At 43.3% G+C, this 16,585-nt stretch overlaps 1 protein-coding gene across 4 annotated transcripts in view; it reads left to right on the top strand.

Annotated features, from left to right (window-relative positions):
* magi3a (membrane associated guanylate kinase, WW and PDZ domain containing 3a) overlaps positions 1-16,585 on the top strand; it is a 170,363-nt gene that overhangs the window by 115,625 nt on the left and 38,153 nt on the right. For all 4 annotated transcript variants that reach the window (XM_031290591.2, XM_031290590.2, XM_036008551.1 and 1 more), the window contains exons 4-8: positions 8,071-8,277; positions 10,965-11,127; positions 12,440-12,519; positions 13,212-13,269; positions 16,222-16,328. In XM_031290591.2, the coding sequence (XP_031146451.1) occupies positions 8,071-8,277; positions 10,965-11,127; positions 12,440-12,519; positions 13,212-13,269; positions 16,222-16,328 (615 nt within the window). The remainder of the gene's footprint in view (positions 1-8,070; positions 8,278-10,964; positions 11,128-12,439; positions 12,520-13,211; positions 13,270-16,221; positions 16,329-16,585) is intronic.

The raw sequence follows: 16,585 nt of genomic DNA, 5'->3' as shown, positions 1-16,585 counted from the left end.
TTTGCCTCTGATAGGTTAAACATAGCCACCAAAATGCTCATGTAGCTGTAGCGTTTGTGAGTGACCTACAGTACATCATATTGTAGAATCCCGAGATCACGAATGTGATCAGTCAGTAGGGAAGAGCATGTGGGAAGAATGATTCTTTCCTAGACATTACAGTAATTGTTTTTGCTCTATTTCTTGCTCATTGTTGCATTTCTAACTGAATAAATGTTGCATGTTGACTTATTGATTCAGTGCCCGTAGCAATTGTGGCTATTTTTGTCACACACACACACACACACACACACACACACACACACTCATTTTGGAGCTGTTACCATGGTGGCTCCCACACTCTTTTCATTTTTTTTCTCCAGTGATGAACAGCCCATTAATCTAAGGAAGCAATTAAGGTGGAAGATTTGAGGTGGTCACTCTGACATAATCTGGGTTGCCAAAGGGTGACCCGACAGCTCTTTGTCCTGATAATGAGACATTGGACATGTGTTAATGAGGCAGAATTATACATCAGGAGCATGGACCGGTAAGATCAGTGTTTTCTCTCTCTGGCATCAATCGTGAGGGGAAAGCACAGCAGCAGCCTCCACGTCACTAGATGAGCTATTACGATGGCAGCTTTAACTGCACTGACTCGAGATGATGATCTGGGCAAACTACTTTCTCTCTAGCTTTTTCAATGCAGACAGCAGCAGCAACATAAGTGCTAATTTACAAGTCAGTTTTGAGACTGACAGTTTCTGACATGCTCAATACTTCAACTAATCTATCTACTCAAGCGGGACGCCTGTGTGTGTGTGTGTGTGTGTCTGTGTTTCTGTGCGTCTGTCTTTGGAATATCTCATGAACCGTTCATCCAATCTACTTCACACTTGGTTTCCTGGGTACCAAATGCAGCATTGAATATTAATAATAAAACTAAACAGTCAAACAATAAACTGCTGGTGCCGCACGCAGCAGGCTCTTGACACACTCTGGACAGCAGCAGGGGTGTGGGAGGTTTACCGGCTTGGGCTGCGGTTCACTTTTTGCAGCTTCTAACCTAACATGATTGCTGGATATACCAAGCCAAATTGTATTCACGTTCCGGGAGCACGAGCGGATAGCTGACAGGAACATCGCAACTGTTGTGTTGAATAATGTTGGGGAAAAAAGGCGCTACGTAACGCTGGCTTTTCCGTGTCTATTATTTTGCTAAGAGGAAACTCAATAAAAAGCCATTTGCCAACACTAAATATCAAACAAAAGCTGGACAATATAGCATATGAAGTTGCTGTGAGCTGCACATTCACCACTTCTAAAAAGAGGCAGATTATATCCTAATCTTGGTGCTTATTTCTCCACAGCGCCGTGCAATGCGAGAATATCTCAGAGCTGAACCGGGCAGACACAGCACTTTTCACCAGACTCACCCTGGGTCTGGTTCATTAATTCTACTGCTAATTTATAACATTACCGAAATACCCCAGCGAATCAAATCCATACGTCAACGTTAACCGTCAAGCCACAAGTGTTAAATTCGTCAAGGATAATACGAGACGAAACAACATCATCGTCATTATAAACGCTGACTGTGATGATATCGACATGCAATATCGTTGGCGAAAAAGACAACACTTAGCTTTTTTCTCTAAGGCTAAGGCTAGGCTAATGTCTGATTACGCCACATTTTCGTTGTGATATTTTATGATTCAATTCTGAATTTGCAATGTTCTCTGTCAGGTAAATATATTAGGACAATGTCTTCCTCTGATGTAGATGTAGCCTTCACTGTAAGTCAGTAGTAGGCTGTACAGTGGAGTTGCATATTAAGTGGTTCGGGGTCCTTCTATAAGTAATTTTGGGGTACAATTTGGTTTTGGAGAATTCTACATGCGGCACTACCACAGGCCAAGCAATCGGCCCCTTCCAAACAGGCACATTTTCAACGAGCACTGTACTAGTACTATGAAATAAGGCATTTCTGTTTCTCTCCAGTAGGCTAATTAGGCAAGTCAACAAAGAACTTTCATTTCTTTAAAACATCTCTTTTTACCTATCTTCAAACTACCTGCTCTTGCTTCTGATTATCTCCACCAAGAACGTTATATTTTTGTTTGTCCGTTTGGTTTGTTTATTTGTCTGTCAGCAGGATTACAGAAAAACTACTGACCCCATTTTTCATGTAACTTGGTGTAAGGGAGTAGCATGGGCCAAGGAAGAAACCATTGAATTTTGGGTCAGATCTGAATCACAGGGCGGATAGACGCACAAATAATTTTTCACTTTTGCAAAATTTGTGCTGAATTCATGTGGTGTAGGAATAATCGGAAGATGAGTTCCTAACTAGGAAAATTCACACTGCAATAACATTGTGAGATAGGGCAGGGGTTCTCAACTGGTATCACCCTGTGACCCACATTTTCCCATGGTCATTAAAGGTGCTCTAAGCGATGTTGGGTGACGTTACTTCTTGTTGACGTTCAAAGTATTGTCAAACAAAACAAGGCTAGCTCGCCCCTCCCTCCTCCTCATCCCGTCCCCTCCCTTTTTTTTTTTTTTTTAACCTTTATTCATTCAGGGAAGGTTCACTGAGAGGCAGCCTCTCTTTTGCAAGAATGCCCTGATCACATTCACACAGTTACACATTCATACCTGGAAGCTGCCCGGTACAACCACAGTCTGATCTGCTGGCCACTGAGCAGCTCCACTGGAGCGGTTGGGGTTAAGTGCCTTGCTCAAGGGCACCTCAGTGGTGGTAATGAGAGAGGAACAAGCGTTGTTCTTTCACTTTCCCCACCCAGATTTTATCCTGTTAGTTTGGGGATTGAACGAATGACCTCCCGGTCACAAGCTCGCATCTCTAACCTTTAGGCCACCACTGCCCTTCTGCGCACTAACCCCCCCAACCCCCACCCCCAAATCCTTCTTGTTGGTTATTGGATGGAACACTGTTTGTTATGTTTGGTGGTGCAGGTTGACGCAGTTTGTTTGCCGCTGCATTCATCTGGTGTCGGAATAATCGGAACATGAGTTACCGACTGGGAAAATTCACTCTGCATTAAAGGTGCCGTAGGTAGGATTGCGAAGATTACACAGTTAGACACCCCCCCTGGCCCTGATTGGTGGATCTAAACAGGGAGCGGTGGATTTTTGCAAATTGCACTACAGGCTGTAGGTGGTGCCAGAGGAGTCAGATTTTTTTTTTAAATTACCTGCTTCATGTAGTTCCACTGGAACATAGGGTCAGTTTCAGCAAATCTGACAGAAAGTTAGTTTTATAAGGCTTACCTACTGCACCTTTAACATTGTGAGATAGAGCATACCTTGGCAGAGGTCTGCCCTCTCCAAATGCCCTTCTTGTTATACCTGAGATATGTAAATAATGTATCTCTAACATGTAGGTGCATGTAAAAAGCTTTGTATGGGCATGTGTACATTTGTGTATTTACTGTATGTATTTTTACATTTTTAGGGGAATCAGTGGGTGTGGGAGTGGTTATGCCTGGGAGAGCGTTTGTCTGTGTATGTGTGAGTGTATTTGTGTTGTTTTGCTTCATGTACTGTATAGTTGTTTTAAGGACCTCCTTTAAAACCTTTACCTATTCATTCACTTATTTGTTAATCATGTATCTAGTGGAAGTCCAAATATCCACCCGTTTGATCCAACCCATTTTTGTTGCCCATGTTCCGGCTGTTTTTAAATTATTCACTCTGATTGTTATTGCTGGAGCTAGTTGAAATCTTTGATATGATAAAACACACATTTGTCACATCAAAAGAAAAATAGGGGACTTTTTTTTGTCAAATTAGAATATTAATAGGATTGAGCATTCAAACTATATTAAATGGAACTGTGGATATTCAGCAACTGCTATATTACAATATGATTATAGATTAAATAAAGTGATATAGCTGACTGTAGAAAGCTGGGGAGTGCTGTGTCCCAGAGTCGCAGGATATAAATGCTAATTTTAAACTGCATTTTGTTGGAACAACTAAACTAAACTAAATGGGGGAGCCACATGCGATTCAAACAAACTGCTTGTTTAATAAAACTTAGCCAAAAGACCCAACTCCTCAGAGACATTTCACTTAATTCTAGCCCAGCCTCCTTCTTTGGAGTAATTATTTTTTTTTTTTTTTAGGCTGTATAGTTTTACAGCCACGCTTGGTTGAGTTATACATTCTCATCAATGACTGTGGCTCATTATTACAGTATAATTACAACACGATCCATCTCACTGTAGTTCCTCATTGTGGCCGCTGTCTCCCGGCTCCTTGTTAATGGGTATTTACAGAGGCTACGTGTGCCTTTGTGGGTGCTTCAGTGCACTGAGCAAATTACCACATCTAATTTAACTCCCTTGTTTTGCATTCCGACAGTAAGCATCCCATTAATTACAAACCTAGTAAAGGATTTAATGGTTTTCGATAAGGTACCAATATTAATACTTCATACATTAAAACACGGATTAGTGTAATCAATTTAAATGTATTGTGACGCTCGGATGATTTGCGCTTTTTAGTCTGTGGGTTGATTGTTTTATTTAGCATGTTATATTTATAGCTGGTAAAGAAACGGTCAGCTGTGAAGTCTCGACAAGTTGTGATGGTTTTTGCTGTGATTGTGACTTACATGTGAGGCACATCAATCCATATCCTATCTTGTTTGTCTTACTTTCAATATGGAAAACAATAGTTTAATAGGCATTAGGGCTGCACAATTAATCGCAATTTTATCGAAAATTGCAATATGGACTAGTGCAATATCCAAATCACAGGCGGGGCGCATTATTTGTCAAAGGCAAAATCTGTGTCCAACCATTCTGAATGAAGTACTGTGGTGCTGCAGAAACGTCCCAGCTTACAAATTGTATCCTACACACTAAAGAAAAAAATCTTTGTTTGGTACTAGAGGATGGATACCCGAACCGAGCCCGTCGGGACCCAACAGTACCCGACGGGCCAGGCCGGATTCGGACAGATATTTAGAAATGATGTTCGGGTTCGGGTCGGGCTCAGTCACATCAGCGCGATAAGGCATTGAAGATTTTAAATTTAAAATTTGCGCACCTGTGTTAACGTGCGCTTGTTGCCCCGTGTGCGCTGCTGCGCTCATCTGTTGACATTTCCGAATGCCTTCCTACAGTTGCTTAATAAAAGCGGGCTTTCCACACAAACAAACGTATGTGTCATTAGTATGAAAAAAAAATTAGATTTGAACTGTGTCGGGCTCGGACATAAATATCTTAATGCATCTCGGGCTCGGGCCGGGTTCGGTTACTGCTTTGACGGGCTCGGACAGAAAAATGCGTCCCGATCCGCACTCTATTTGGTACAGATCCTCACAAAAATCACACTGTAATAATTTTTATATATATATTACAATGAAAATGAGAATAATGATACAAAATGATCATTCCCTCCAATATCAAGAATCGTATCGCAATCGCAATATCAGTCAAAATAATCGCAATTAGGGCACCTGGGTGGCTCACCTGGTGGGGCGCACGGCCATGTGCAGGGGCTCAGTCCTCGGCGCAGCAGCCGCGGGTTTGATTCCGACCTGCTGCCCTTTGCTGCATGCCATTCCCCCTCTCTCTCCTCTTTCATGTCTAAGCTGTCCTGTCACAAATAAAGGCCTAACAAAAAAAAAATATTTAAAAAACATATATTTTCCTCATATTGTGCAGCCCTAATAGGCATTTTCCAAAAAGTGAAGAAAAGGTAGAAAATCTCAAGTTCCCAAGTTAAGGAGGACAAAATACTGCTCTGAAGAAGTCTTGTGCCGAAATGCATCCGCGTTGATTTATTATGATGTGAGCCGGATTAAAAAAGTGCAATGACAGTATTTTGTCCTCCTTAACTGAACCTGAGATGTGCTACCTTGTTTTCACTTTTTGGAACATGCCTATTAGATTTTGGGTTTAGCACTCACACCAATTATCCCAATTGTCGAAGCACAATCTCCCCTTTCAACTCAGTAGTGTAATAGGTTTTTGAAAAATATATGTTTAAATGAGAGAATGAAACTCTAAAATAAAACAAAAAACAATTGCGCCTCATTTTGCTTCATGTGGAAACTTAATTCCATTGTCACAAAATGTATGCTAGCACGAAAGTGCCGTGTCTCTCTCTCTCTCTCTCTCTCTCTCTCTCTCTCCCTCACTGCCTCCAGTCCTTCCTCCTTTGTTCCATTCTCATTTCTCTCACTTCCTCCGAGTGGACTCCTTTGTCACAGTAGCTCCCCGATGCTCCCCGATGCAGCGTTTAACTGTTATAATACAATGTTCAGCCTCTCAGACACAGCTCAGTCTTAACCACACAACAATCCAACACAAACACTGGAGGGCTGTGGCTTCCCAGAGACAGAAAACAACCAGTGAATCAATATTTGTACCATACCTTCCCAACTATTTTCTCACCTCTTGTGCTTTGAAGTTTTTCATCCTTTTCTCTTATTTTTGCTTCTCTTGCTGAAAGAGAGAGAACAGTGAGTGGTAAAGTGGGTCACCCCCTCTCGTATATAGTAGTTGAGGAAAGACGAAGACTCGCTCGCTCTGTGGTGTAAGGCTGTTTGCCGCCCTAGGCACCAACATGACAGCAAATGCAAGCTGATGGACTTAAAGGGGCAATCGAGTGCTTGAGATGCTACCTTGGCATAGATGCTGTAGTCACAGTTCCCCGGGGAATGAAGCAGTAAATATGACAATACACCAGTCCAGGCTTTTTGGGTTTTGGTCTGTAGCTTTGAAAAGAAAAAAAAGTTTTAAAAAAAGTCCATAAACACAAAGATTGAGTTGGACATTGACAAATAACATAAAACAAACATTTCCGTCTCACAGTTGGGAAGCCAGCAAGGGGGGGGGAGCATGTCTCTGTTGTTAAATTACAGTCTCCTGCTAGATGGTAGGTGTGCCTAATCAGCAGGTTTGGATCTGGAAAGGCAACATGACCCTCTCCGTGCGTTGGATGAGACATATGGTACTGTGGTTAAAACGATCCCTAGCCAACGGTGTGGATCAGTTGTGGCAGCGAAAACGGTATCCAATGGGAATTTGCGTCGAAAAAAATCGAGGGACCCCTTTATCCAGGAAACTTTTCAAAAACCTGAGTTACGGCAGGAAAAGCTTGGCCTCATTTTGTTCCAACCAATACAGCTCTGCCAGATATGATTTGTAGCACACAATCAGACTCCGTGGAGTCTTTTTTAAAGACATTTTAACAACTGCTACACTTGAAGTGAGAGATGGTCCCATCTTGATCTGGTATCAAGGAAGTGGTTTTGCAGCTGCACTGGTGCTTAGTTGTCTCTTCCCATTCTGTGGTGCACTGCTAATCCAAGTCAACATGTGCAGTTCTTTCCTACAATATTTAACATTTGTGATGACTACGTGTGTGTGCATTCCTGCTGGTATTCCTATACTCATGAGGACCAAATGTTATCACACGGGTAGAAGAATTCTCCACGCAAAGCAGAGTATACAGCGAGACCATATTCTGTGATAAATCACTAATAAAGTCTCAGCTACTGTACATGAAGTTAGCGGTGGATTGCAATGGAGTGTAGCAGCACGCTCTGCCGTCAGGAATCGCAGATAAAAGCTTCTAAACCAAGTACTACACAACCGTACATGTTTCAGCAGGAATGTGATCCAAAATTGGGGAGAAATTCACAACATCCGCAAACCAAGATTAAAGCTTTCCCTGGCGTTAGCATGTAGCTACATGCGGCGGTGTATGTAAACGTACATACACCCACAGTAGCATGCCTGCCTAGGGCAGATGACCATATAAAGAAATCCGGCTCGGTATGACGTCATACGGATCACAGGGATTTCTTTTAAACACATTTATCTTATTATTTACGGTGCACGATCACGGAAGGCTTGTATCATGTGGATGCAAAGACCGTGTTGTTGTCATTACTTAGAATTCCTCATGGGGGAGACAGAAACTATGCACTGTAGCTTTAAGGACAGGTATGTAGTAATGGAGGGAACAAGTTAGGGTTATGTAATGACTGTAGTCAAAGAAGTCCTCTAGATGTTAAATAAATTTGTTGTCTCCCACTCTTCATTCCAGGAAACTACTATGGGACCCCTAAGCCCCCTGCAGAGCCCAGCCCCGTGCAACCCGACTTGGTGGACCAGGTTCTGTTTGATGAAGAGTTTGACACGGAGGTCCAGCGAAAACGCACAACCTCTGTCAGTAAGATGGACAGAAAGGACAGCGCCGCACCAGAGGAGGAAGACGAAGAAGAGAGGCCTCCTATGGTCAACGGCCTGGCTGGTGAGAGAGACACACCATTTGTCTTGTTCGATTGACTGCCTCTGCAATTCTTACAGCTTAGTTGTAATGCGACGGTGCTTCCTACCGCTTAATTTCCGAAATTGTTTTTTGTTTGCTTGAATAATTTCAGCGATCCATTATATTTTTCCCAGAATGCAAAGCAGCGGGATCTTTTCTTCTCCCTCCACCTCATTATTCTTTTCTCCAAACAAACACTGTCAGGATTAGCTGTTCTGCATGCAAGGTCAGCACTAAATCACAGCACTGCCAAGTCAAGAGGTAATCAAAGTCTGGCAGAGATTAACAGAAGCCATCTCTCGGACAGAGGGATTGACTTTGTCCTTGTTCAAATTCTCCCACAATGATGTCCTCACGTGGCTCATGGCATAAACAAAATCAGATCATGTTTCAGCTAATGGGAAACAGTTCTCATTGTGAAAGTACCTCAGAAACATCTGACTGCTGTGCTATTATAAAACACTGCAAAAATAAAATGGTAATTCTCAGAATGATGTGCCAACATGTAACATAATAACCATCCGTATGGTTAGTTTTCTCTCTCATAATATCATCCACCCATCTAAAACCAGGCAGCTAAACAAAGTAGCAGCTTCTGGGCCTTGGCTGGAACAGGCTCCCTCATCTGTCCTGTCCTCTGTTATCGCTTCAGTGACGGGCCTCTGACCAGTCTCTCACACACACACACACACACACACACACACACACACACACACACCCTGGCCTGGTGCTGTGTGGCACCGCCACTCCAGATTGTCAGCCAAGTGAGCCACTGCTCACACAGTGCAGCAAAAAAACGGCTAATTAACAATGCATATTGAATGAACATTGCCAGTGTTGTTATTTGGTGTATATGTGATTCTTAAGAACAACTAGCCAAATATCATGTCAAGATATTTGCAGCAAAAATGACCACTGTTTAATATTCAACATTCATGCCAGGGCTGCTCGATTATGGAAAAAAAAATCATTAACACAATCATTTTGGTCAATATTGAAATCACTAAATCATTATTTAAGACGATTACTCATTGACTTTAGGAAAGGTGTCGCATTTGTTGAACTTAAAAAAACGGTGAACACATCAACAGTGAAAACACCTTGAAGTATGACATTTTCCTTAATACTTCTCCCGTTTGAACACAAGACCAAATAAGAGTTTTAGTTGCAAAACGTAATCTGCAAAATAATCGTTTTTCTCGATTAAATAGGTTTTTGGGAAAACCCTGATGAACTTCCGGCAAATTTGAGATTTGCTCTGCAAGTCAGTCTGGCCAAGAGCCCATTCAAGCCCATTTCCTAATTTTTCCAAATCGAGGCACCAATCACAACCGTTGAGGCGGGCTTTACGCGATGACAGCGAGCAGCTTTTTGTTTACATTCAACATGACGGCCACCGAAGCGCAGCAACCTGTTGATGCCGCTGTCGCTGCTACGTCACCCGGATCGTTGGTCTGATTGGTTGAAGGACTATCCAATTGCGCCCAGAGGAATTTGAGCGGCGTCCGTTGGTGACGCCCCTTTGGAAATGAGCTGTGAATGAAGCTTCCCCAGACCCACTCTCAGTTACAACTGAGAAGGGTCTGGTGTCAACCAGTCTAGGTTTTTGTGGTCATTAGGAGCCGAAAACGAAATTGCGATCAAAATTCCATTCATTGCACAGCCCTAATTCATGCAGGGAGAAAGTCAAGTAAATGTCTCAACCGAAAATAAGAATATCCTTGCCATTACCATGTCATTGCTATCACTTACACATACAGTATATGTACTAATACGGCAATATTTCTTTTGTGTCCTTTTAGCGTTCTCGTGAGTTGTAGAGACCTGCATGTCCACATCTGCTACAGCCCACTTTATATATATATATATATCTCTGCAAGGGCTGAAAGTTGCTGTAGCCTCGAGCAAGTGTCTGTATGTAGTCAATTATTCTGACTTTATAAGGGCAGAAACCCCTCCATGGTTTCATGATGGGGGGAAAAAAAAGTCCCCAATTTCAACACAAAAAGCTCTTGGCTTCTTCCAGTCAACAGCTGTCACTTCCCATCCCCGCCATTCAATCACCCCATCCAAACAGACTGAGTCAATGCCATGGTGAAGCTAGGTCATACACAGCCAGATGAAAACCTGCAGATAAGAGCCTCACACAGACAGCCACACACACACACACCCATCAAGATTAGGCAAGTACACGCACACGCTATGCAGCAGCCTGTGTGATGTGTCTAGAGTTATGAAGTGGCGCTCGCGGCTGGGTTGAAGCATTGGTCAGCTCTTGCCCTTGCCTGGGAGGCAGTTCCCAGTACATCGCTGCTGACATGCAAATCCTACGGCAATTGCCGCGCTTCCGTCCTCTCTCTCTCTGTGTACTCTCGCTGTGTCTCCCAATCTCTCTCTCTCTCTCTCTCTCTCTCTCTCTCTCTCTCTCTCTCTACCCCCTTTTCCTCTCTTGTGGATGTAACCGTCCACCCAGTGTACAGAGGAAGATCAACTCGAGCGACAGCAGCAGCGGCAGCCGGGAGAGATGCAAGGAGCCCAGAGGAGCTCCAATGGCGCCACATTCTCACCTCCTGTCTCTTTCTCCTTCTACCATCTCCCATACCCTTACTCCCAACCCATCCCTCTTTCTGTCTCCATGCCCGTGTCCCTCTCGCCATGCCCGGCCACAGAGCACAAGGACAAGGCGGAGTGGCGGAAGACTGTGCCCAGCTACAACCAGTCAGCCGGCGCCATGGACTTGCGTGTGTGGAACACGCAGGATGAGAGTCAAGAGTCCTTGCCTAAAAACTGGGAGATGGCCTACACAGAGACTGGCATGGTCTATTTCATAGAGTAAGTAGCCTTTCGTTTCGGTCCTACAGAGCTCAACAGTGTGGTTCCGGAAGTAAAAATCCCATTCAGTTTCTCCGTAAGGATTTTTGATTTATCGACTGGCCACGAGCCACGAAGTTGGGAAACAAAAGTTGCTGCTCCTGTAGAAGCGAGATGTGAGAACAACTACACTACTGCCAATCCTAACGTAAAAAAGCGACGTCTCTGATTGGTGGAACCCGCGAAACCGTGAACGGCTAGAGCGAGCTGCTACCATTGAAGTCTATGATACTTATTTCTGTACACAGTCTTGTACCTTTGCCATTTTCAAAATGTTATTTTGCATGGCTTGGTTCCAAGCTTAAAACTCTTTATATAAGCGTTTAATGAAGCATTTATGGCGATATTGAACAGGGAAAAACCCTTCCGGAACCAGATAAAAATGGGCGGTCATTGTTGAGCTCTATTACTCTCCTATTACATCAGCCTTGTGCTATAATCCCATCCCCCAGTACACTCCACATTTGTCTCTTTTACCGCCATGGTAAGCCAAATGTGTTGACAGATCTGGCAGTGAGTGCTTTCTACTCCCCAGCCAGCGCACCCTTCTCCTCTGCACTGTATCAAACCAGGTGTTGGACATGGAAGCTATCTGTAGCCTCAGCAATGGCAATTGTGTTGTTCTCGATTGAGTTTGTCTTTTATTCCCCCCCCCCCCGTGTTTGATGCCGGGGGGTTTGTTGGCTGGTGCTAAAAGAAGCAGGCCCGGCTTTGTTTACCTGGCCTGTTAGCGTGGCAAGCAGTCAATGCTGAGCCGCCGCTGTCAGAGCCAGGTGCTGCTGCCGCTCGCTGCTAAATCAATAGCTCATTCTGCCAGCCAGAGAAAACAACAGGCTAAATGAAGCCCGCCATCCCTGACCTGCTCTCTAAGTTCTGCTCTTTACGATCTCTGCTGCTGCTCTACTCTTTTTGTTTCGGTGCTTTTATGTATTCCTCCTTTTTGGCCTTCTTTACTCTGTCCCATTCTCTCCCTGACTCTCTCTTCCTTTTACCTCAAAGGCTCTACTCAGCTTTGTTGACGTTTTAAAGGCGTCTTTAATAAGCCATTTGATCCCAAAGGATTAGAAGTTAGCCACACTTTCTGTTTTTTTCGGGGAGCTTTTAGCTCTGTTTGTTTGTTTGTTTGAGCTGGCAGAATAGCTCCTGGGTGAAGTGGCTCCTGTGAGTTGCCTGTGCTAATTGCTTGATTGTCGCAGCAGCTTAAATGTTTGTAAAATGTTTTTTTTTTTTTTTTTTACTGCATCTAAAGCCATGTATCATCTTTGTACTTCAGTCACAACAGCAAGACCACTACTTGGCTGGACCCACGCCTTGCCAAGAAGGCAAAGCCTCCCGAGAAATGCGAGGAAGGAGGTGAGACAATCTCTGCAGATAGTTGGTATGGTAGTAACATTTGCATGGGCACTTATCTCTCCCCCCCACACACACACACACACACACACACACACACACACACACATACACATACACACACACTTACACTTCATCCCAACTCCCTGCTGCATAGAGCAGCATGTGCATGAGCCGCATCCCTGCCTAACAGGCGGCGATTGAACAGCCGAGCTGGCCTGGTCGCTGTCTTGCCGGTGGCACAGCACAAACCTCCAGTCTGCAGCCTGCCCCTCAACAACTAATGGCTTTTGGGACACATGCAGGGAGCTCATCAGTGCAGCATCTCTCAAAAGGCAATTTCCTATGGCCCCTCTTGCGTTAAGATCTCCTCTGCGCCGCGTGTGTTTTTCACACAGCAGCAGGGACTCAAGATGTTGCACACATACACACCGCTGGAAAGAAAAGGCATTTTCCACGGAGGCTGCTTAACAACTCAGCATTTTCTCCTTCTCCCCCTGCCTCCTCCACAGTGTGTATTAAGCCATAAACACATAGTGACAAACGAAAGCAGTCTTCCTGTTCTCTAGGTGTAGGTAAGCATGCTGTGAAGCTGCCAGTCATAGCACCACCCCGCACTGCGTGTGTCCAATTGTCCGTGTGGTGCCTCAGCAAGTAATTTGCTCCTGCCTTCTCCCTGTCTGTTCTCCCATCAGAGCTGCCCTACGGCTGGGAGAAGATTGTGGACCCCCAGTACGGCACCTACTACGTAGAGTAAGTAAACTTCTCCCTGTGCATGAACAGACCCAGGAGGATGCAGCTGTGAAAGAATGTGGTGGATGTAGAGAGTATGGCTTGCCACCCACTCATATTCAGTCTCCCTGTGTCTTTGCTAAAGTGACAGTCAACACTGTAGGTTCAACACAGGGTTTCAATCTACTTTATACATGTGTGGGTCCTCTGGTGTGTCTGCATGCTTGATTTCACTAACTAGAAAGTAAGAAAAAAGTGTCACACACCCTGGCTCCATATGCATTTCAATCAGGAGAGACTTCATTTAGGAGTGAAATAAGTTTAATTTACTATGGTGCATAATAGGTCGATATGTTAGAGTCGATTAGACTCCATCGCAATGTTAAATTTATAAGGTGTATAGAGACCATGGCAGGGATGAAGTGTCAGAGTCGACTCTGTCTGACAGTCCGACTCGAGTCGCTATTCTCTGGACTCTTGACTCGACTTGGACTTGCGCATTGATGACTTGGATTTGGACTCGGACTCGATAGTTGGTGACTCGACTACAACATTGGGCCATGGATATACAGGAAGCCTCATTTCTCTATTTATTGTGATGACATTTCGGCCCTTAGGCCTTCTTCAAAACATCATTAGAGTAAACAGAGAAATACATATGGAGCCAGAGTGTGAAACACTTTTTTTCTTACTCTCAAGTCTATTTTTCCAGTGATCAGCACCTCATGACTGCCCTTGGTGTGCGTTACTTTTCTATAGTATATGATTTCACTAACTATACATATTTTTGAATAAGTTCTGTCTTATTATATTCACATCTTCTGCAACCTAAAGCCATATGGCTGAATTCCAGAGGTATAGTTTTAAGTTTTAAACGTGTGAAATCTCAGTGGGACCTGTGGAATATGTGAAAGTGGCATATGCTATTGTCCATGCGGTAGTTTCCCACAGCCCTGCAGAAAGCAATTATGGCAGTCCAGATAACATTGGCGGGTTGCAGCTTTGTGTGTGTGTGTGTGTGTGTATGTGAAAGAGAAAAGAGAGTGAAAACAACAGACACTGATGGTGTAGAGTCCCTGAAGAGGGAAACAAGGGCAAGATTCCATTCTGATTGAGAGTGTAAACAAGAACACAACGTTCCATTTTAGTCCCATTACTGCGGTCAGAGAAAGACCTGAGTGTGCCTGTTTATGCAACAGGGTCATCAAGAGGCTTCTCCCCTGCCTTTGTTTGGCAAATTTTGTTGTGAATGAACGACCAAACGCGACAACAAAGTCTCATTATTTCCTCAACTGCCAAACAAAATGCGAGGTGTGGCAATCAAGGGGGTGAGACAGAGAGGAAATGAAAGCGTGGAAATGAAAGAGAGGGGAATGTTTATCTCTCCAGACTTAACGGGGAGGATATCTCTTTGCATGAGTCATACGCGGCAAGAGCACTTCTTGTTGAACACACACACACACACACACACACACACACATTCACAGCTCTACCATCAGTGTCTCAGCATGTGGCAGATTCACTGTGCAGCATCAATGCATTCTGCCTTCCCAAGGTGCTGTCATGACCAGGATTTACAACTCATTACGCAGATGAGCTACCCCTCTCCATTACCATCTAACCATGGAGAGACAATTCATCTAGGTAGCAGGAAATGATTCAGCACACAGGTGTGACCTCATATCATTAATTGTTTTTAGATTTAGTTTGGTGCAAATTTCCCAAAGTATACTGTAGCCGCTCATCCTGAGTTAGCAAGGCTGCTCATTTTCAGCCTCTCTGGGCATGCCATATGAGGCATATTGTCGTTCACATCCATCTTCAGTTTATTTCATCTTTTGATCCCGGGATCATAACGCATTGAGCAGATGCTGATCCCATAATGGCAATGTGGACGATCACAGCAAAGATTGCTACTCATCCTCTCTATCCAATTCTCTTTGAATTCACTGGGAATGTCGATTCTTTTTTTTTTTTTTTTTTTTTTTGAGGGTTAGACGTGCTCTCAATTCATCTGTATGTGTTCCACTTCTGGCATTGACAGGTTAGGGACACACCATTTTAGGGCGGCCTGCATGCTAGATGACATGCTGTTTACCAAGGTTATTATAGTTTTTGAATTTTCAATTATTTTTTATTTTAGTTTTGACCTTTCAATTTCATTTAGTTTTCATAGTGTGTTTGCTAGTTTTAGTTTAGTTTCAGTTTTTCAGAATGATTTAGTTTTTGTATCATTAGTTTTAGTTTTACAGTAGTTTGTTTTTGTTTGGGCCAGGTATAATGTCTCTGAAGTATGTATCTATATGTATATATATATATATATATATATACAAAATACATGGTTGGAGAACTGTACAGGAATGGCCAGGAGTTTTAAGCTTCTACTACTTTAGTGTCCGATGTGAAGCAATTACGCCATTTCATCTGGAATGTAAACTCTGTTCAATTTCTGTCCAAAAAAAATTTAAATGATTGATAAATGAATGATGAAAATGATTTGCGTTTATATTTTAGTAGTTTTTTTAACCTGGCAATATAGTGTTAGTTTAGTTTTAGTTTTTCTTGATGGTTTTAGTTTTTATTTAGTTTAGTTTTGTTTTCGTTTACTATAATAACCCTGCTGTAGTGTCGACCCAGCATAGGTTACGTCACACCCAGCTCTCATAGTCAAATCACAGGTTTGCATGACAGGCAAAGAAAAGTATCAGGAGTGAGGACAAGCTGTGTTTTGCGAGGCCAAACACGCATGTACGAACACAGATGAATACAATGGCAGAAAACATTAGCTGGCAGTCAGACTGTGTGTAGGTGACTGCATGAATAAAAATAGTAGGATTGTGATGAGCAGTACGCCAACAAAAACAGGATGGAAACGTACAGTATTACGTACGCAGAGCAAAGCTTTATCTCACAACTTTGTACCTATTTAGAGTTCTTGTTCGTCTAATGTTTTTTTTCTCTCCCTTGTGCTAGCCACATCAACCAGAAGACCCAGTTTGAGAATCCAGTACAAGAAGCTAAGAGAAAGTTCAGCGTCGACACGCCCGCTGCAGTACTGCCACCGGCAGCTACGCCCTCAGGTAACTTCACTGACAAGCAAGCCCTCTGGAGCAGAAACTGCACAATTGTTATTTACAGTTGTTTGCATGTGAAGAAAGATTCTGCAGTGGAGTGAGACAATCTTGTCACTCCATTGTCACTCACTTTCCCTGAATGGTATGTAAACAAGTGGCAATGGGGAGAGAGGAGTAGGGAGGAAATGTCAGTTCAGGAAATGTTGATTTATTTCGAAACTCAAAACCACATTAAGACATGTCACTGTGTTTTAAGAGAAGCA

Source organism: Sander lucioperca, chromosome 12 (genome assembly GCF_008315115.2).
Source record: "Sander lucioperca isolate FBNREF2018 chromosome 12, SLUC_FBN_1.2, whole genome shotgun sequence".
Taxonomy (NCBI): Eukaryota; Metazoa; Chordata; class Actinopteri; order Perciformes; family Percidae; genus Sander; species Sander lucioperca.
This window is presented reverse-complemented; position numbering and strand designations above follow the sequence as displayed.